At 50.6% G+C, this 19,476-nt stretch overlaps 1 protein-coding gene and 1 long non-coding RNA gene across 16 annotated transcripts in view; one reads left to right on the top strand and one right to left on the bottom strand.

Annotated features, from left to right (window-relative positions):
• Positions 1-9,072, top strand: part of MPP2 (MAGUK p55 scaffold protein 2) — an 84,256-nt gene extending 75,184 nt beyond the window's left edge. For 11 of the 14 annotated variants that reach the window (XM_015119829.3, XM_077971970.1, XM_077971974.1 and 8 more), the window contains 10 exons: positions 888-1,040; positions 1,191-1,340; positions 1,718-1,945; positions 2,661-2,792; positions 2,901-3,006; positions 3,093-3,161; positions 3,399-3,560; positions 4,271-4,473; positions 4,839-4,967; positions 6,423-9,072. In XM_015119829.3, the coding sequence (XP_014975315.2) occupies positions 888-1,040; positions 1,191-1,340; positions 1,718-1,945; positions 2,661-2,792; positions 2,901-3,006; positions 3,093-3,161; positions 3,399-3,560; positions 4,271-4,473; positions 4,839-4,967; positions 6,423-6,599 (1,509 nt within the window). In that variant the 3' untranslated portion in view covers positions 6,600-9,072. Of the gene's footprint in view, positions 1-860; positions 1,041-1,190; positions 1,341-1,717; positions 1,946-2,660; positions 2,793-2,900; positions 3,007-3,092; positions 3,162-3,398; positions 3,561-4,270; positions 4,474-4,838; positions 4,995-6,319 lie in introns of all 14 variants that reach the window. The other 3 variants (XM_077971971.1, XM_077971977.1, XM_077971978.1) reach the window with 3 other exon arrangements.
• A 652-nt stretch (positions 9,073-9,724) lies between these two features.
• Positions 9,725-12,069, bottom strand: LOC144335761 (uncharacterized). Of its 2 annotated transcripts, none has more exons than XR_013406910.1 (2): positions 11,769-12,069; positions 9,725-11,608 (listed from the first exon to the last, which is right to left on the bottom strand). It is a non-coding gene; the product is annotated as an uncharacterized LOC144335761 (long non-coding RNA). The 2 variants fall into 2 exon arrangements; XR_013406911.1 differs by having other exon boundaries at positions 9,725-10,294.
• Positions 12,070-19,476: the final 7,407 nt, after the last annotated feature.

The following is a 19,476-nucleotide window of genomic DNA, read 5'->3' as shown; positions in this document are numbered from 1 at the left end:
TATAAAGGATACTTTTGGGACAAGAGTAGACATTTGAATATGGACTGTCTTATATATTAATGAATCAATGTGCAATTTCTTGCAGGTGATAATGGTATTGTGGTTTATGCAGCAGAATGTCTTTGTTCCTATGAAATACATGCTGAAATACTTTGGGATAAAGTGGCTTGTGTTGTCTGCAATGATCTTTCAAAGATTCAGAGGGGAAAAAAAGGTCTTCATATATACTCTTGAAATGGAATTCCTTTCTTCCTGACCCACCTAACCTAACACTCCCCCCGGGCTGGTCACTGGCAAAGGATTCCTTTTCCGTTTTCAGCGCACCTTGGTATGGAACCCGGAGCCAGCAGAGCGACAAATAGGTGTGGGGCCTGCTTCTGGCACCATGTGCTGATTTCATGTCCCCTCATTCACTGGGAACACTGAGTTGAGAGCCTGGAGATGCAAGTTCAAGTCCTAGTGACCCTGGGAAAGTTATTCCACCTCCCTAACTTCCTCATCCGGGGCTTCAGGGTCTTCAAGACCCCACCCAACCATGATGTCCGGTGGAAGCAGCTATTTTTGAATGCCAATGCATATAGGGTCCTGGGAGCTGGGGACAATTTGGTAACTTCTAATGACCCTCTGTGGCAAGGGGATGGAAAGGAAAGTTTGTCCTTTGGTTTCTTCCTTCCCTAAAGTAGGTCTGAGTCATTTTGGGGAAGAAAGGAGATAGCAAGGAAAGAATGTGCACGTGTGGGTATTATTGTGTGTCAGTGAGTGAGGAGCTGAAGCTGGGGGCTGGGGGTGGGGTGGGGAAAATGCCTGGGGACTGAGGAGGACCCTGCTTGGTGTCTCAGGGCTCCTGGGGAAGCTCCTAGCCACACCTGTTCTGCTTCCATCCCCAGGCCCATGAGAGGCTGGAGGAGACGAAGCTGGAGGCTGTGAGAGACAACAACCTGGAGCTGGTGCAGGAGATCCTGCGGGACCTGGCACAGCTGGCTGAGCAGAGCAGCACTGCTGCCGAGCTGGCCCACATCCTCCAGGAGCCCCACTTCCAGGTTCCTGGCCGCTGGGGCTGGGGTGAGGGAGCAGGAGGCGGGTGGACCGGGGCATGCTGCTGTTGGAGGGGCCGGCAGGAAGTTGGAGCTGGGATGGGAAGAGACCTGGGGCACTGCCCCATTGTCCCTTCTTTTCCTACCACCCCCTAGTCCCTCCTGGAGACGCATGACTCTGTGGCCTCAAAGACCTATGAGACACCACCCCCCAGCCCTGGCCTGGACCCTACATTCAGCAACCAGCCCGTACCTCCCGACGCCGTGCGCATGGTGGGCATCCGAAAGACAGCCGGAGAACATCTGGTGAGGACTGGGCAGGGCCAGAGGCGGGGCTGGTGAGGGTGGGGGATTGAGAATAACCAATGAGGGGACAAAAAAAGGCCAAGCGTGGTCTGAAGATGAAGATGGGGCCAGCTTTGTGCAGGGAAGGGCCCATGCAGACCCAGGAGACCATAGACACTGCACACTCACCTGTGTCCGCATCTCTCCAGTCTGCCCGCTTCCGCCCGCCATTAGTACCTGCTCTAAGTGAAGAATTTAGGCAGAAGGATGGAGGACGACTTTGTGAGTGCGGGGGTGGGTGGGTGGGGACAGGAATGGAGGTGCTATTAGAAGAGTATTTGAAGATTCTGACTTGGAGCAATCGGGTCCTCATCTTACACTCTCCCTCTGACCTCCAGGGTGTAACGTTCCGCGTGGAGGGCGGCGAGCTGGTGATCGCACGCATTCTGCATGGGGGCATGGTGGCTCAGCAAGGCCTGCTGCATGTGGGTGACATCATCAAGGAGGTGAACGGGCAGCCAGTGGGCAGTGACCCCCGTGCACTGCAGGAGCTCCTGCGCAATGCCAGTGGCAGCGTCATCCTCAAGATCCTGCCCAGCTACCAGGAGCCCCATCTGCCCCGCCAGGTGGGCCCCTCCACCAGCCCCTCTCTCAGCAGAAGGCCCAAGGGATGGCCGAGCCTCCTGGCTGTCAGGGTTGCAAGTCTCACTGAGGCCCTCCTCTCCTACTGGTTTCCTCCAGGGGAGATGAGGGTGGGACCTGCAGCCCAGGGGCAGCTGACTGCAGCCGCTGACAGGCCTCTGCCTCTGCTGCACCTGCACGTGCTCCCGCATTGGCCGGCATTATGCATGCAGCCACAGCCTGGGGTACCAGAGTGTATGAGAGAGCGCCTGTATCGTGGTCTGCGTTCTTCACATGTTTGTGCGCATGCGCAGGGTGGGTGGCGTTGTCGTATGTCCTGGACAACTGTCTCCTAGTTGGTGGATTCTGGGGGTCTGGCTGCTCTATCTACCTCTCCTATTGGCTCTCTCGCCCTCTGCCAGAGCCCTTCTCCAAGGGTAGAGGGTGAGTGGAGGGAGGGATCCAGGATTAGATGCCAGGGTCCTGTCCCCTACTTGGTGGTCCCACATCCTTGGTCCTAAGATCTGAATCCTGTAGTACTAGATGTGAAGGGAGGTTGGCACCAGGGAGGCACATGGGCAGGCCTGGAGGCATCACTCCTGCAGGGGGACAGTTCCATTTCCCCTTGTGTCTTTGTGAAAAGAGGGGGCATGGGGTAGACCTCCACCTGCAGCCTTCTACTGCCCCTTCCCCCGACCCTTTGCTGATTCCTGGGCCCAGGTATTTGTGAAATGTCACTTTGACTATGACCCGGCCCGAGACAGCCTCATCCCCTGCAAGGAAGCAGGCCTGCGCTTCAACGCTGGGGACTTGCTCCAGATCGTAAACCAGGACGATGCCAACTGGTGGCAGGTGAGCCCCGGGCACCCCTGCATCTCTCCAGGTGTGGTACATGGGAGGGCAAGGGCACAGGGAGGGGTCCTCTTGCTCAGGCAGATCTTGGTCTCATGTCCGTTTCAGGCATGCCATGTTGAAGGGGGCAGTGCTGGGCTCATCCCCAGCCAGCTGCTGGAGGAGAAGCGGAAAGCATTTGTCAAGAGGGACCTGGAGCTGACACCAAACTCAGGTAGGAGGTTCCCCCCTACCCCACATCTCCAATCTGGGATCCGACAGGGCCCTGTCTGCCTCACTCACCCATCTCCCTATGGCCAGGGACCCTATGCGGCAGCCTTTCAGGAAAGAAAAAGAAGCGAATGATGTATTTGACCACCAAGAATGCAGGTGGGTATCAGAGTGTCCCCCCCTTTGTCCTCCTCTAACATGGCTTGCCTTTCCCTGTCCCCACGCATCACCCGTGAAGATGTGTGCCTGGCTCAGATGCTGCCAGCCGTGTCCCTAGGCCCTGCTCGACTCCCCCTTGCTCCCCTGTTCTAAGCCCTCTTGCCCTCAGCCTCCCTGAGAGCTCCGCCCCTCCCTCACCATGCAGCCTGGTGAGCAGCACCATCTCCCTGTGTCCAGAGTTTGACCGTCATGAGCTGCTCATTTATGAGGAGGTGGCCCGCATGCCCCCGTTCCGCCGGAAAACCCTGGTGCTGATTGGGGCTCAGGGCGTGGGACGGCGCAGCCTGAAGAACAAGCTCATCATGTGGGATCCAGATCGCTATGGCACCACGGTGCCCTGTGAGTGGGAGCTGGGCCCTGCTGAGTCGGGGACAGGGAGCAGGGGCTCCCCTGGGGGCCAGGGCTGAGCCTACCGAATGGGCATCTTCATGGGCGCCAGGCCAGGTGGTACCTTTGGGTGTACGGGTTGGGGTGCACGCCCTCTGTGGGTAGGTAGGGGAACTTCAGGCTCAGGAAGGATGAGGGAGGTGTCCTGCCAACAGGTGGCCTAGTGGGCTGGGCTGGCGTCCCCTTTCCTTCTCTTGTTTCACTTGCTAAAAGCCGTGAAGAAAGTGAGTGCCCAGCTGTGCACCCGGGTGAAACCGGCTATGAGCTGTGTATGTGTAGCCTTGTGGAAGACAGGGCTTCTTAGTGGCAGAACCAGCGGGGGGGTGGGGGAAGCTCCTGGCTGCCAGAGGCAGGACTAAGAGCGCTGCCCTGGTCTGCTTGGCTCTTGCTGTGTGGCTTTGGGCTGTACATTGCCCTTTCTGTACCTCAGCCTCTCATCTGTGGGCTCTGGGTTAGACCAAGGTTACCACCTCATGTCTCTGTGTGTGCCAGTGGGGAGGGTGGGGGGCAGGTGTGTGCAAAGGCAGCAGTGCTGGCAAGATGAGGGGCAGACTGCACCCCCAAGACTGGGAAATGGGGGCTTGGGTAAGTGTGCGTATATGTGTCTGAGGCACTGTGACCTGCCCGTGCCCATTCGGCCCAACCTACCCCCATCCCCCTAGACACCTCCCGGCGGCCCAAAGACTCAGAGCGGGAAGGTCAGGGTTACAGCTTTGTGTCCCGTGGGGAGATGGAGGCTGACATCCGTGCTGGGCGCTACCTGGAACATGGCGAATACGAGGGCAACCTGTATGGCACACGTATTGACTCCATCCGGGGCGTGGTCGCTGCTGGGAAGGTGTGCGTGCTGGATGTCAACCCTCAGGTACTGCCACTCTGCTCCTTCCCAGCCTGCCTAATGTCCTCTCTGCTGCCTCAGTGCTCCCCCATAGTTCCAGGTACCTGTCACCTGAGCACACCCGTGTACCCCCTCTGCCCTCAACTACTGCTGAAACCCAGCCTACCTGGAACCTTTCTCAGCGTTCCAGAGCCCCCACTCCTCCTCTAGTCTCCTCCAGTCACCTGCCAGCTATATGTCATTTGTCCCAGGACTCATGTCCCAGACCCCTAGGCACCCTTTTCCACCCACTCCCAAGTGCCCACCCCAACCCCAGTCACCCTCACAGCCTTTCTCTGGTTCCCAGGACAGACATGGGGATATGCTCCCTACCCTACCTTCTCCTTCTGCAGGCGGTGAAGGTGCTACGAACGGCCGAGTTTGTCCCTTACGTGGTGTTCATCGAGGCCCCAGACTTCGAGACCCTGCGGGCCATGAACAGGGCCGCGCTGGAGAGTGGAGTGTCCACCAAGCAGCTCACGGTGAGGGCTCTGAGGTGTGGGGGAGGCGTCCAATGGCTGCCTAGGGTGGTGGGGGACAGGCCTGAGCTGACAGAGAGAGAGAAGGAGGTGGTGTTGGGGAGGGACAGGGGCCTGCTCCAGTTATCGGTGAGGCAGGACGTGGTCCCCTACTGCGTAGATGTGGAACGGGAGGTCTGAGAGAGGAAGTCCAAAGTCTCAGAGTGAGCCAGGCACACAGCTAGCCTGGGACACATGTGTTTCTGACTCCAGGCCCCCAGCTCAGCCCACTCTGCAGGGGCAGAAAGCTGGCCAGAGAGAGTTCCAGAGGGCCAGTGGAAGAGGTGGGCAGGAGGTGGGCCAGGTGAGCTTGGGTTGCTTATAGCTGGGGGGAAGCTGAAAGGTAGGAGAAAGGCAGAGGCGGGAAGGCTGGCTGGAGGGGTGAGTCAGTGTAAGAGAGCAGGCAGTGCCTGGAGGAGAGGCTTCAAGCCTGCATTGCAGGACTCTGGCCTCTTCCTCCTTCCACCCTGTGTCTTGCTGCGCCTTCCCAGGAGGTGGAGGGTTTGCAGAGCTCTGAGCGCAGGGGTCCCTCTGCTGGCCATGCCTGGTGCTGCTGCACTCAGGCCCCGGGTACAAAAGGTACAAAAAGGTCACACAGTCAGTCAGTGGCTAAACAGGGTCTGCCTGACTCTCAAGTCAGTGCTCCCTCAAGTCTGACTAGGCTGCCTTACCTATGCAGCATGACAGGCTGGTACCAGGGCAATCCACAAGTACCCAGGACAACCCCACCCTCTAGCATGGCTGGGGCCCAGAAGAGGCTGTCTAGGCTGGCACCCTTCTGCCAGTGACCCCCTTAGGAGCTCTGGACCCTTGCCTGATTCCCATTCTGGGCACCTCCTCCTTGGCAAAAGGTGTGGCCAACCGGAGCTGCTGGGATATAGCTAGCTTCAGCTTATTTAAGTCAGTTGTCAAGTACCCTTCCCCACCTCTGCCCAGCCAGCTTCCACTGGGTCGAGGGTGGGGTTGTCCTGGGTACTTGTGGATTGCCCTGGTACCAGCCTGTCATGCTGCATAGGTAAGGCAGCCTAGTCAGACTTGAGGGAGCACTGGCTTGAGAGTCAGGCAGACCCTGTTTAGCCACTGTCTGTGTGACCTTTTTGTACCTTAATTTTCTGTTATAAATGGGGAAGAATTAATCCTACTTTGCAAAGCTGTAGTGAAGATTATGTGGCATGCAAAGCATTTAGGGGTGTGATTGGCAGTTACTAAAGCTTATTTCCTCCCTTTCACTCATCATCTGTTTGTGGTCGATGGTGAGCCACTTTGAGGCAAACAGAGAGGGGCCCCTCCCTCCCTAGCCAGGGAGTCCACACCAGGGTTGGGCTTTGGGGAGGGGGTGTGGGGGAGCTGTAGCTCCTTCTGACAGTGGGGGTGAGTTGTAGGAACTGACTGTAGGGAGGTCCCCTTGTGCCTGGGCAGGAGGCGGACCTGAGACGGACAGTGGAGGAGAGCAGCCGCATCCAGAGGGGCTACGGGCACTACTTTGACCTCTGCCTGGTCAATAGCAACCTGGAGAGGACCTTCCGCGAGCTCCAGGCGGCCATGGAGAAGCTACGGACAGAGCCCCAGTGGGTGCCTGTCAGCTGGGTGTACTGAGCCTGTTCACCTGGTCCTCAGCCCACTCTGTGTTGAAACCCAGAACCTGAATCCATCCCATTCCTGACCTGTGACCCCCTGCCACAATCCTTAGCCCCTATATCTGGCTCTCCTTGGGTAATGGCTCCCAGCAGGCCCTAAGTCTGGCTTCAGCGCAGAGGCGTGCACTGCCAGGGAGGTGGGCATTCATGGGGTACCCTGTGCCCAGGTGCTGCCCACTCCCAATGCCCATTGGCCACCAGATATCTCTGAGGGCCGAGCCATGCCCAAGAATGTGTCAGAGTCACCTCCATAATGGTCAGTACAGAGAAGATAAAAGCTGCTTTGGGACCACATGGTCAGTAGGTACACTGCCCCTTGCCACCCCTCCCCAGTCACACTCCTCTGGACTGGCCACACCCACCCCATTCCTGGACTCCTTCCACCTCTTACCTCTGTGTCGCAGGAGCAGGCCTTGGGCTGTTTCCATGTGGCCAGGGGAATGCATGTCCCACTGGCAGCCAGACAGGCCTGGGTGGTGGTGCCAGCCTGGTGCCATCTTGAAGGCTGGAGGAGTCAGAGTGAGAGCCAGTGGCCACAGCTGCAGAGCACTGTAGCTCCCAGCTCCCTCAGAAAGGGGCAGGGTCACAGGGCAGATGCTGCTCGGTCCCTCCCTCATCCACAGCTTCTCACTGCCGAAGTTTTTCCAGATTTTTCCAATGTGTCCTGACATGTCAGCCCTGCTCCCCACAGGGCCAAGCTGGCAGGGGTCAGTGGGCTCAGCCCAGGTAGGCGCGGGATGGAGGGCTGAGCCCTGTGACAACCTGCTGCTACCAACTGAAGAGCCCCAAGCTCTCCATGGCCCACAGCAGGCACAGGTCTGGGTTCTGTGTCCTTGACCTTGGTCCATTTTGGTTTTTTCTCTAGCCAGGTCCAGGTAACCCACTTGCGTCAGGGCTGCCGGGTTGGAGGGGCTGAGGAGGAGTTCAGAGGGGACCTTGGGAGCCTGGGCTTGAAGGACAGTTGCCCACCAGGAGGTTCCTCACACACAACTCCAGGGGGCGCCATTTACACTGTAGTCTGCACAGCCTGTGGTTCCATGTGCATGCTTGGCGCCTGTCTGTGCCTCTGGCACTGGGGTGTGTGTATATGTATGTGCGTGCGTGTGTGTGTGTGTGTGTGTGTGTGTGTGTGTGTCAGGTTTAGTTTGGCGAGGAAGCAAAGGATTGTTTTGTTTTGGAGGTCTCTCTTTGGGGCCCCTTTCTGGGGGTTCCCCATCAGCCCTCATTTCTTATAATACCCTGATCCCAGACTCCGAAGCCCTGGTCCTTTCCTGATGTTTTCTCCCTTGTCCTATTGTCCCTCTACCCTAAATGCCCTCCTGCCGTAACTTGGGGAGGGCAGTTTTGTAAAATAGGAGACTCCCTTTAAGAATGCTGTCCTAGATGTATTTGGGCATCTCATCCTTCATTGTTCTCTGCATTCCTTCCGGGGTGAGCCTGTCCTCAGAGGAGACAACCTGGGACACCCCAAGTCCAAACCCCTGTGCCTCCCAGTTCTTCCAAGTGTCTAACTAGTCTTCTCTGCAGCGTCAGCCAAAGCTGGCCCCTGAACCACTGTGTGCCCATTTCCTAGGGAAGGGGAAGGAGAATAAACAGAATATTTATTACAAATGTTAGAATATATTTCTTATACTAGGAATCTCATTTGCATTTGCATAGAGTATACACATGGGGTGGAAAGGCCAGGCCTGCCCCCATCTCGTTGGTGTGCCTCTGCATATACTACGCACTCATCTTCCTGCTCCTCTTTTCCCTTGATCAGTGTCCTTTCATCCTAGTTCAGCTGTCCCTTGCATCACCCTCAGCCTAAGAGAGTGGGAAGGAAATGGGGTGTTTTCCTGCTGACTTGAGGCTATGGGGTCACTTGCCACTTCCTACCTTCCCTGGGGGACTTGAGGGTAGAGGCGACTTGAGGGTAGAGGCAGGGGAAGATTTGTTGTTGCAGCTGCCTCTGCCCCCTTGGTCCAAATGACCATCATCTCTGATGGAGATGGGTTGGGTACCTGGCCCTCATGGCACCCTCACTGCTAGTGATGCCAAGGGGCAGGCCTGGAGCCCTTCCCTCCTGTCTCTTCTCAGTCCTTCCTCTCTGAACAGCCTCCTACCTCCCCTGCCTGAGCCCCACTCCACAGCCCTCCCAGGTACCTATCAAGTGGGAGCAGAGGCTGTCAGTCCTTGGCTCACCTGGGACAGGGCTGGGGCTGGGTTGGAACAGGTGTGTGTGCCCACCACATTAGCTCTGTGACTCTTCTCCCTCCCTGCCATTGTGGACTCTTATATTTGAGGGACCTCAGGAGAGTGAGGACCCTACCATCCACTGTCCATGTTCAGTCCCAGCCCCAGTGCCCTTCCTCTGTCCCCTCCCTCAGCCATCCAATTCTTGAGTTTTCTCACTGGTTTTTTCTTTTCCTTGGATTAAATGTGAAAGCAAAGGCTTCTGGCTCTGCTTGTCTTTGGTTGGGGTTGGTGGATGGCTTTGGGAGAAAGTGAGAGCTGGGGAGCACAGCACAGATGACTCTAGAATGGAAGTCAGAGTGACATGTCTTGTTTTCTGCAATGTCTTCCTTTCCTGTCTTGCCCCTGCACACTCCCCTTCCCCAAGATGCTCCTTCTAAGTGCTCGTACCCAAGGACATGAACAGACATTTCTCAAAACAAGACATACAAGTGACAATGTATGAAAAAGTGCTTAATGTCACTGATCATCAGAGAAATGCAAACCAAAACCATGATGAGTTACCATCTCACACCAGTCAGAATGGCTATTATTAAAAGGTCAAAAAATAAGATGCTGGTGAAGTTGCAGACAAGAGGGAGTGCTTATACCCTATTGGTGAGAATGTAAATTAGTTCAGCCCCTGTGGAAAGCAGTTTGGAGATTTTTCATAGCACTACCATTCATTCCAGCAATCCCATCACTGGGCATCTACCCAAAGGAGAAGAAATCATTTCACCAAAAAGATACCTGCACTGGTGTGATTGTCACTACGGGACTGAACGTAGGACGAACGCCACTTGTGACAGTTACCATGGGACTGAACAAAAGAGGATGAACACAGAAATGAAAACTTAACACAAAAGAATCTGCTTTAAAGAAGGAGTCATTGCTTTTGCTTCTAGTGAGCAAGGGCCCTGAGCTTCCACAGCCCTCTATATTTATTGGGCAGAAAGAGCAGGGAGGAGCAGGTAACCATTGGTCAGCTGCTTGATTTATCACAGGTTCACATAATTGCTAACAGGCTTCAGGTATGCCTGTAGATAATCACAAACACTGCACCTGGGGCGTGACTGCCCTCAGCATTCCTTCTGGACAGCAGACACAGTTTGCCAGTATTCTGCATTTATGAGAACAGTTTGCTGTTTGCTCATATAGCCTTCAGTGGTATACTGAGTTGATCACGACCCTCCTTCTTTTGGCCTCCAACATCTCCCCCTTTTTGTTTTTACATTAATTGAACAAAATCTGTCCTCATGTTATGGGGGTTGATGTCAGTGTGACTCTGGTCAGTCCTCATTCCATCTTCACATTCAGATTCAACTGACTCATGGCTCGTACCAGGGGAACCAGGCCCATGGTTGGGATCCATGGTTCCCTCCAGTCTCCTGTTCCATGGCTGCACACACCTTGAGGGCACCCACATGGTTTGTCCATCTCCTGTAAAAACACAAGCATACCCTTGTCTCCACGTTGATAAATCTATAGGCAGTGGGAAACATATTCTGAGGTTCCTTAATTCTTTTCCTACAAAATGCTGACATAACGTTAGGACTGCTGAGCACGCCTTGGGGTAAAACTTTCCATTGATAATGAAAAACAGGCTTTCTCCAACAGAAGGCACAGAAAACAACTTGAGGCTTATCCTTCTCATGTAAGGTATAGAAAAAAAAATCTCCAAGATCCATTACTGCAAGAGGCCAGTCTCTTGTTCCTGTATCCATAAGCCCACACAACTTCTTTTCTTTAATTTGCACTGCACAAGTGGGTCTACTAGATGCTATTGGTTGTGATGAATAAATTTCCCTCCTAGTTATACTTCCAAATCCTTGATTCCCTTGTTTCTTCTTTCGTCAAGAAGGGTGTAATTTGCAGGGGATAAGCAACAGATGAGCAATATGTTCTCCCAGTTCGAAAACCCAAAGATCTTGTAACATTACCACTACTTGAATTTCTTCTTCATAATCTGAATCAACAACTCCTGGGACTACAGTAATGCCCTGTAAGTTAAGACAGCTTTTGCCTAAAATTAATCCCATGTATTCTGTTGGCAAAGGTCCACAAATACCAGTGGGAATCTTGGTGGGTTTGTCTCCTCCAACTAACGTAACGCATTCTCTGACTGGGAGAGCCAATCCTGTGCTTCCAGGTGTTCCTGGGGAGGGGGAATCAGTGTGCCTTCCGAAACCCACCCCTGAAACGGAGTTGTGTCCTGGACTGGGGATGCCCTCATTGTTTGAGGTGCCCGGGTTCAGGCCCCCTTGTCATTTCCCCACAGGGGGGTGCTGTTTTGATGAAAATTTGAATGGCATTGATTAGCCCAATGATTTCCTTTATTGCAACAAGGGCAAAGTCCTGGTGTTTTTGCTATTGCGGGGGAGGGAACTGTGTTATGAGATCCCTTCTTTCTGGAGATCTGACGGCATTCTTTTTTGAAATGTTCAATTTTTCCACAATTATAACATTTTTCCACTTTAGGGTTTGACCCTTGGCTCCTTTTAGGTTTATCAGCTACTAAATTAGCCACTGCTTGAGCCAACATTGTAGAGCGATGAAGCTCAATTTCCCACATCTTGACAAGCTCTGAGAAAATTTCCTAAGCGTCTTGTACATCTCACAGGTGCCAGTGCATGTTTGCAATCCACGTTTGCCTTCTCAAAGCCAAAGTTAAAGTTAGTATTGCTGCAGCCACAGAAGAAGATGGTACAGGCCAATCTTCACCCTCCCTCTCCTGTTCACCACCCTCGATAGGTGCTGTGGGTGGGGCACAAAATTATTTCAAATTTTGAAATAATGACAAAAGGACAGTACAGACCAAACTCCAAACAGAAAAAACAGAAATAATGAACAAATTCTGCCCATGTTACCCTGATTCAGAAACTTCCCACTCCCAGTACCTCTTTAGGTCACTGACCTTATATCCACTGCCGGCAGACTCGTCCTGGGGTTTCTCGTTCATCTGGTCAGTTTCACTTTCTCTGCTCCAGCAGACGTTCCTCGTTCATGTCCCTGTCTGTCTCTGCTAATCTCTGCAAGTCCCTGCTAGTCTCTATCTGTCCCTGTCTGTCCCTGTCCATCCCTGTTTGGGTGCCACTTGTGACAGTTACTACGGGACTGAACAAAAGAGGACGAACGCAGAAATTAAAACTTAAGACAAAAGAATCTGTTTTAAAGAAGGGGTCAGGGGGCTCCTTGCCTCTAGTGAGCAAGGGCCCTGAGCTTCCACAGCCCTCCATATTTATTGGGCAGAAAGAGCAGGGAGGAGCAGGTAACCATTGGTCAGCTGCTTGATTTATCACAGGTTCACATGATTGCTAACAGGCTTCAGGTATGCCTGTAGATAATCACAAACACTGTGCCTGGGGCGTGACTGCCCTCAGCATTCCTTCTGGGCGGCAGACGCAGTTTGTCAGTTTTTTGCCAACATTCTGCATTTATGAGAACAGTTTGCTGTTTGCTCATATAGCCTTCAGTGGTATACTGAGTTGATCACGACCCTCATTCTTTCGGCCTCCAACACACTTGTATGCTTATCGTAGCACTATTCACCATAGCAAAGACAATGAATCAATTTAGGTGCCCATCAGTGGTGGATTGGATAAAGAAAATGTGGTACATATACACCATGGGATACAGTGTAGCCATAAAAATAATGAAATTGGCTGGGTGTAGTGGCTCACTCCTATACTCCCAGCACTTTGGGAGGCAAAGGCAGGTGGATCACCTGAGGTCAGGAGTTCAAGACCAGGCTGGCCAACATAGTGAAACCCTGTGGCTGCCAAAAATACAAAAATTAGCTGGGTGTGGTGGTGCACACCTGTAGTCCCAGCCACTCAGGAGGCTGAGGCAGGAGGATTGCTTGTATTGCAATCTGGGAGGCAGAGGTCACAGTGAGCCAAGATCATGCCACTGCACTCCAGCCTGGGCGACAGAGTGAGACTCCGTCTCAAAAAAAAAAAAAAAAAAGAAATCATGTCCTTTGCAGTAACATGAATACAGCTGGAGGCCATTATCTGAAGCAAATTAACATAGAAACAGAAAATCAAATACCATATGCCCTCACTTCTGAGTGGGAGCTAAACATTATAGGTACACATGGACATAAAGACGGCAACAATAGACACTGGGGATGATGAGAGGAGGGAGGGAGGGAGGGAGATAAGGGTTGAAAAATGACATATTGGCCGGGCACAGTGGCTCATGCCTGTAATCCCAGCATTTTGGGAGGCCGAGGCGGGCGGATCTCCTGAGGTCAGGAGTTCAAGACCAGCCTGGCCAACATGAAAACCCACCTCTACTAAATATACAAAAATTAGCCAGGTGTGGTGACACACACTTGTAACCCCAGCTACTTGGGAGACTGAGACAGGACAATCTCTTGAACCTAGGAGGCAGAGATTGCAGTGAGCCAAGATTGTGACATTGCACTCCCACCTAGGGGACAGAGCAAAACTCTGTCTCAAAAAAAAAAAAAAAAAAAAGAAAAGAAAAAAGAGAGAAAAAAAGAAAAACGACATATTGACGACATATTGGGTTCTCTGTACACTATTTGGGTGACAGGTTCAATAGAAACCCAAACCTCAGCATCACACAATATGCCTATGTAACAAACCTGTACATGTACCCCCTAAATCTGAAATTTAAAAAAAAATGCCTGCACCCGGGTGTCTGCGAGCATTCATGGGGCTAGAGGACCCAGACACACTGTGGCTAATCCACTCAGCTCCACCTGGAACTTGTGCGGCCTCCAGCAGGTCCCTTTACCTCTCTGGGCTTCAGGTTCATCTTCTGTAACAGTGTCATGGACTCTTCCAGTGGTAACACTAGGATTGCTTCCAGGTGCTCAAAAACAGGGGACATAGGTGACATCAAAAGACCACCCAGGGGCGATATTTGGCAAATCCTTCAGGGTTAAGAGGTCAGCTTTCTTTCTACCTGAGTTATTCAGCGGAACTGCGTGCCACTCCTTTGGGATCATTGAGGATTCTCAGGAGCTTTGGCGGTTCCCTTCTCCTTGCAATGGCCAGATGAGCAACCACCCTTTGGGGAAGTGCAATGATTTCCCCAAAGCATCCATGGGGGTTCATATCACCTCATAGTTCTGATGGGAATTTGGCATTGATTGTTAAACACCTCTATTCCAAAGAGCCCCTGACCGTTCCTAGCACAAAGACTGTCTTTCTGATCAACTTCTCTTTTGGTCACTTGCCTCCACCATGTTGCTAGGTCCTCTCTGTCCTCTCTTTTTTTCCTCTCGTTTCTGGACAACTTTCTTCCCATTTCCTAGGGGCATTCCTGGAAACTCAGTATTTCTCTACTAAGCAACTCTGCACTTGTATTTCTGTCCCAATCCAGTGGTTCTCAATTCTCGCTGCCTGTTAGGATCACCTGGGGGGCTAAAAAACAATTGCCCAGGCCCTTCTCCACATCAATTAGATCAGAAGTTCAGGAGGGGCCAACCCTTGTAACAACCACCACATCTCAGCAACTTAATACCTTTGTTACTCATTTCTTGATCACATGACATCTCATGTATATTGAGTGGTGCTACTAGCATTGATTCAGGGATCTAGCCTCTTTCTATCTTGTGACTTCATCTTTTTTTTTTTTTTTGAGTTGGAGTCTGTTGCCCAGGATGGAGTGCAGTGGTGCAATCTTAGCTCACTGCAACCTCCGCCTGCCGGGTTCAAGCAATTCTGCTGCCTCAGCCTCCCAAGTAGCTGGGACTATAGGCGTGCACCACCATGCCTGACTAATTTTTTGTATTTTTAGTAGAGACGGAGTTTCACCATGCTGGCCAGGCTGGTCTCAAACTCCTGACCTCGTGCTCTGCCCACCTCAGCCTCCCAAAGTGCTCAAAGTGCTGGGATTACAAGCGTGAGCCACTGCACCCAGCCAACACTATCTTTAATGAGTGGACTCCATAGACGTCATTGAAGAGGAAAATAGTCCTTTTTTTTTTTTTTCCTGAGATAGAGTCTTTGCTCTGTCACCTAGGCTGGAATTCAGTGGTATAATCATGGCTCACTGCAGCCTCAACCTTCCTGACTCAAGCGAACCTCCTGCCTCAGCTACTTGAGTAGTTGGGACTATGGGTAAGTGCCACTGCGTCTGGCTAATTTTTTTATTTTTTGTTGAGATGGGGTCTTGCTTTGCTTCCCAGGCTGGTTTTGAACTCCTGAGCTCAAACAGCTCTCCCGCCTTGGCCTCCCAAAGTTCTGGGATTACAGGCATCAGCCATCATGGCTGGCCCATGGTTTCTTTTAATTTGGTCTTGAGGTCTCTCTTGACAGTGGCCATAAGCTGAGACAGCAATTTTCTTTCTTTCTTTTCTTTCTTTCTTTTTTTTTTTTTTTTTTGAGACCAAGTCTCTCGCTGTCACCCAGGCTAGAGTGCAGTGGCGTGATCTTGACTCACTGCAGCAGCCACCTCCTGGGTTCAAGTGATTCTCCTGCCTCAGCCTCCCGAATAGCTGGGATTACAGGCACGCACCACCATGCCCGGCTAATTTTATATGTTTAGTAGAGATCGGGTCACCATATTGGTCAGGCTAGTCTCAAACTCCTGGCCTCAAGTGATCCATTGGACTCAGCCTCCCAAAGTGCTGGCATCACAGGTGTGAGCTACTGCGCACAGTCTGAGATAGCAATTTTCTAGGAGAGCCCCAATCAGGGGAAAGTTAAGTTACAGTGTGTAGGTCAGATGAGACACAATGAGAAAGTTAAACCCAAATGCATGAAACAGAAGAAATTTATTACTTACAGTTTCCCAGAGACATTAGGGGCGTCTACTGGTTCCCAGTGGGAAGTCTGGAGGTGGCAAGGAGCTCAACCAGTGGGTGGGAGCAGGAGAGAGAGGGTGACGGACCTTGGGCCAAAGCCTTTATTGGAGTCCAGGAGTTTACTCAAGTAAGTTTCCCGTAGGGAGTTCTAATTGACGGGTTTAGAACAAGCAGGCACGAGTTCCGTGGAGTCATGCTGTGACTGTGAGGTAGTCACTGTGGCATATTTTCACAGTCCATGTGGGGTAAGAGGGTCAGTAGTACAAGTCAGATAGGTCGTATCTAGCTGTCTCATAGAGAGGTGGTCACCAGGAAGTGGTTGTATAAAGCAGGAACTGGGATCGACCATGTTGAGGAACTGCGAGAGGGCAGATACCTGAAAACTGTGGCAAGGATGACTAAGCCCTGTTTCTGATATGAGAAAGTCCAGTTTATATGTAAAATGGATGCCAAGGCAACATAAAATCATAAGAATTCAATGCACCAAAAGAGGGCTTTCACCAAAGCCTGGTCATGCTGGCGCCCTGATCTTGGACCTACAGCCTACAGAAATGTGAGAAATAGATTTCTGTTGTTAGAAGCCACCAAAACTATAGCACTTTGTTATAGCAGCCCAAATTAAGATAAAGACCTAAATAAATAGAGTTATACTATATTCATGGGTTGGAATCAATGTTGTTCAGATGTCAATTCTCCCCAAACTGATCTATGTAATCAATGTAATCCCAATCAAAATCCTAGCAAGCTTTTTTTGGTACCAATTGATAAGCTGATGCTAAAATCCACATGGAAATACTAGAAATCTAAAAGAGCAAAAACAATTTTGACAAAGAACGAAGCTGGAAGATTTATACTACTTGATTTTGAGACATATTATAAAGCTACAGCAATCAAGACAATGTGTTATTGGCATAAAGATAGATAAATAGGTCAATAGAACAGAAAAGGCCAGAAACAGACCCACACAAATATGTTTAACTGATTTCAAAGTAGTGCAATATCAATTCAGTAAAGGAAGGACAAGGTAGTCTTTTTTTTTTTTTTTTTTTTGAGACGGAGTCTCTCTCGCTCTGTGGCCCAGGCTGGAGTGCAGTGGCCGGATCTCAGCTCACTGCAAGCTCCGCCTCCCGGGTTTACGCCATTCTCCTGCCTCAGCCTCCCGAGTAGTTGGGACTACAGGCGCCCACCACCTCGCCCAGCTAGTTTTTTGTATTTTGTAGTAGAGACGGGGTTTCACCATGTTAGCCAGGATGGTCTCGATCTCCTGACCTTGTGATCTGCCCGTCTCGGCCTCCCAAAGTGGTGGGATTACAGGCTTGAGCCACCGTGCCCGGCCTAAGGTAATCTTTTTAACAAATGGTGCTGGAATAGTTGGATATAGCCATACACAAAAAAAGGAAGAAGATGAAGGAAGAAAGGAGGAGGAGGAGAAGGAGGAGGAGGAGGAGGAGAGAAGAAGAAAAAGAAGAAGAAGAAGGAGGGGGGGGAGGAAGAGGGGGAGGGGGAGGGGGAAGAGAGGGAGGGGGAGGGGGAAGGGGAGGGGAAGGGGAGGGGGAGGAGGAGGAGAAGGAAAAGGAGAAGAAGAAGAAGAAGAAGAAGAAGAAGAAGAAGAAGAAGAAGTTGTTTAACTCATACTCACACATATGTGAAAATTAACTCAAGTTCAATCACAAGTCTAAACGTAAAACCTAAAGCTATAACACTTCTAGAAGAAAACATAGGAGAAAATCTTTGTGACCTTGGGTTAGGCAAAGATTTTTTAGATACAACACCAAAAAGCATGATACATAAAAGAAAAAATTGACACACTGAACTTCATCAAAATGTCAAACTTCTGCTCTGTGAAAGACATTGTTTTTTCCCCTTTTTCAGTGCAGTAAGCTAAGAAGACCTTTTTAAGAGAATGAAAAGACAAGTCACACACTGGGAGAAGATATCTGTAAATCACATAGTTGACGAAGGATTTATTTCTAGAATATATGAAGAGCTCTCAAAACTCAATAAAAATAGACGAAATATTTGAACAGAAATTTCACCAAAGAAGATAAATGGATGGCAAATTAGCACACAAAAAGATACTCAAAGTCATTAGTTATCAGGGAGATACAAATTAAAGCTCTAATTTTGGTGCAGTTTATACAATTATTAGAATGGTTAAAATGAAAAAGGCTGATAGTAGCGAGTGTCAGTGGAGGAACTGGAATTCTCCTACATGGCTGGTGGCAATGCAAAATGTTATGACCACTTTGGAAAGCATGAGCAGATACCTACCACATGGCCCAGATGTTCCACTCCGAGGTATTTACCCAAGAGAAGTGATAGCACGCAAAGAGACTTGTACATGAGTATTCATAGCAGCTCAATTTGTAATAGCCCCAGACTGGAGAGAACCCAAATGCCCATCGACTGGTGAATGAGGATGGGAGTGAGGCAGGATTACAAAGGGGCAGAAGAAAACTTTTAGGGGTGATGGATATATTCATTATCTTGATTGTGGTGACTGTTTCACAGGTATATACATAATACAAAACTTATCCAATAGTATAATCTAAACACGTGCAATTTATTGAATGCCAATTATGCTTTTTTTTTTTTTTTTTTTTTGAGACAGTTTTACTCTTGTTGTCCAGGCTGGAGTGCAGTGGTGCGGTCTTGGCTCACTGCAACCTCCACTTCCCGGTTTCAAGCGATTCTCCTGCCTCAGCCTCCTGAATAACTGGGATTACCGGCATGAACCACCATGCCCTGCTAATTTTTTATTTTTAGTGGAGACGGGATTTCACCATGTTGGCCAGGCTGCTCTCAAACTCCTGACCTCAGGTGATCTGCCCGCCTCAGTCTCCCAAAGTGCTGGGATTACAGGCATGACCTAATGTGCCCATCCCCAGTTATACCTTAATAAAGCTGTTAAAAATAGTAATTAACAATGATGTCCAGTTTGTTGGGAAAAAAAAGAAAGAGAAAGGACAGAATTAAAAACTGGAAGACAATGGTCTGCAAGATAGGAGGGAGTGATGGGAGTTAAAGGGTTTGGGACTCCTATATTATTCAAGGAAAAATTAAGGATTGTGAGGATATTAACTGTAGTCTTTGTTGAAAATCTATGTATAATACAAAGTTCAAGATTCAAAATAGAGGCTATACCCTCCAAACTGTAGAAGGAGAAAGAATGGCATAAGAAAACAAAAATAGAACTTAATCCAGAAAAAGGCAAAAAAGACAATAAGGAAAGGGCCACTGGCTTTGTCTCTTCTGTCCCAGCCTGTGTGTCATTGCAGATGGGCAGATCTGCTGCTCTGCATCAGACTCAGGGCCTCGGCACTCACATCCAGCCCCATGGTGCCATCCCAGCTGTCAGCCTGAGGTGCTTGCTTGCCACACCTTGAAGTGATACTGGCAGAGAGCTCTTCCCTGCTCCTGGGAAGATTCCCCCAAAGCACATCACAGCCCCTTGCATGTCTTAGGCGCTTTCCACCTTCTCTGTTTCTGTTTTCTTTCCCCCTAGATGCACCTCCCTTGCCTACTTCCTGGATGAATTTACAAATTTCTCCTTAATAGACCTCAAGCGATTAGAATCATAAGATCCAATTATTTGTTAAGAGTAGGGAGGGGGAAAGAGGCCTTAAATAATCCATTTTGGTGTTAAAATGTTTCTTTTTGGCCGGGTACGGTGGCTCACACCTGTAATCCCAGAACTCTGGGAGGCCGAGGTGGGTAGATCACCTGATGTCAGGAGTTTGAGACCAGCGTGGTCAACATGGTGAAACCTTGTCTCTACTAAAAATACAAAAATTACCCGGGCATGGTGGTGCACACCTGTAGTCCCAGCTACTTGGGAGGC

The sequence above is a fragment of the Macaca mulatta genome, chromosome 16, assembly GCF_049350105.2.
Source record: "Macaca mulatta isolate MMU2019108-1 chromosome 16, T2T-MMU8v2.0, whole genome shotgun sequence".
NCBI classification, from domain to species: domain Eukaryota; kingdom Metazoa; phylum Chordata; class Mammalia; order Primates; family Cercopithecidae; genus Macaca; species Macaca mulatta.
This window is presented reverse-complemented; position numbering and strand designations above follow the sequence as displayed.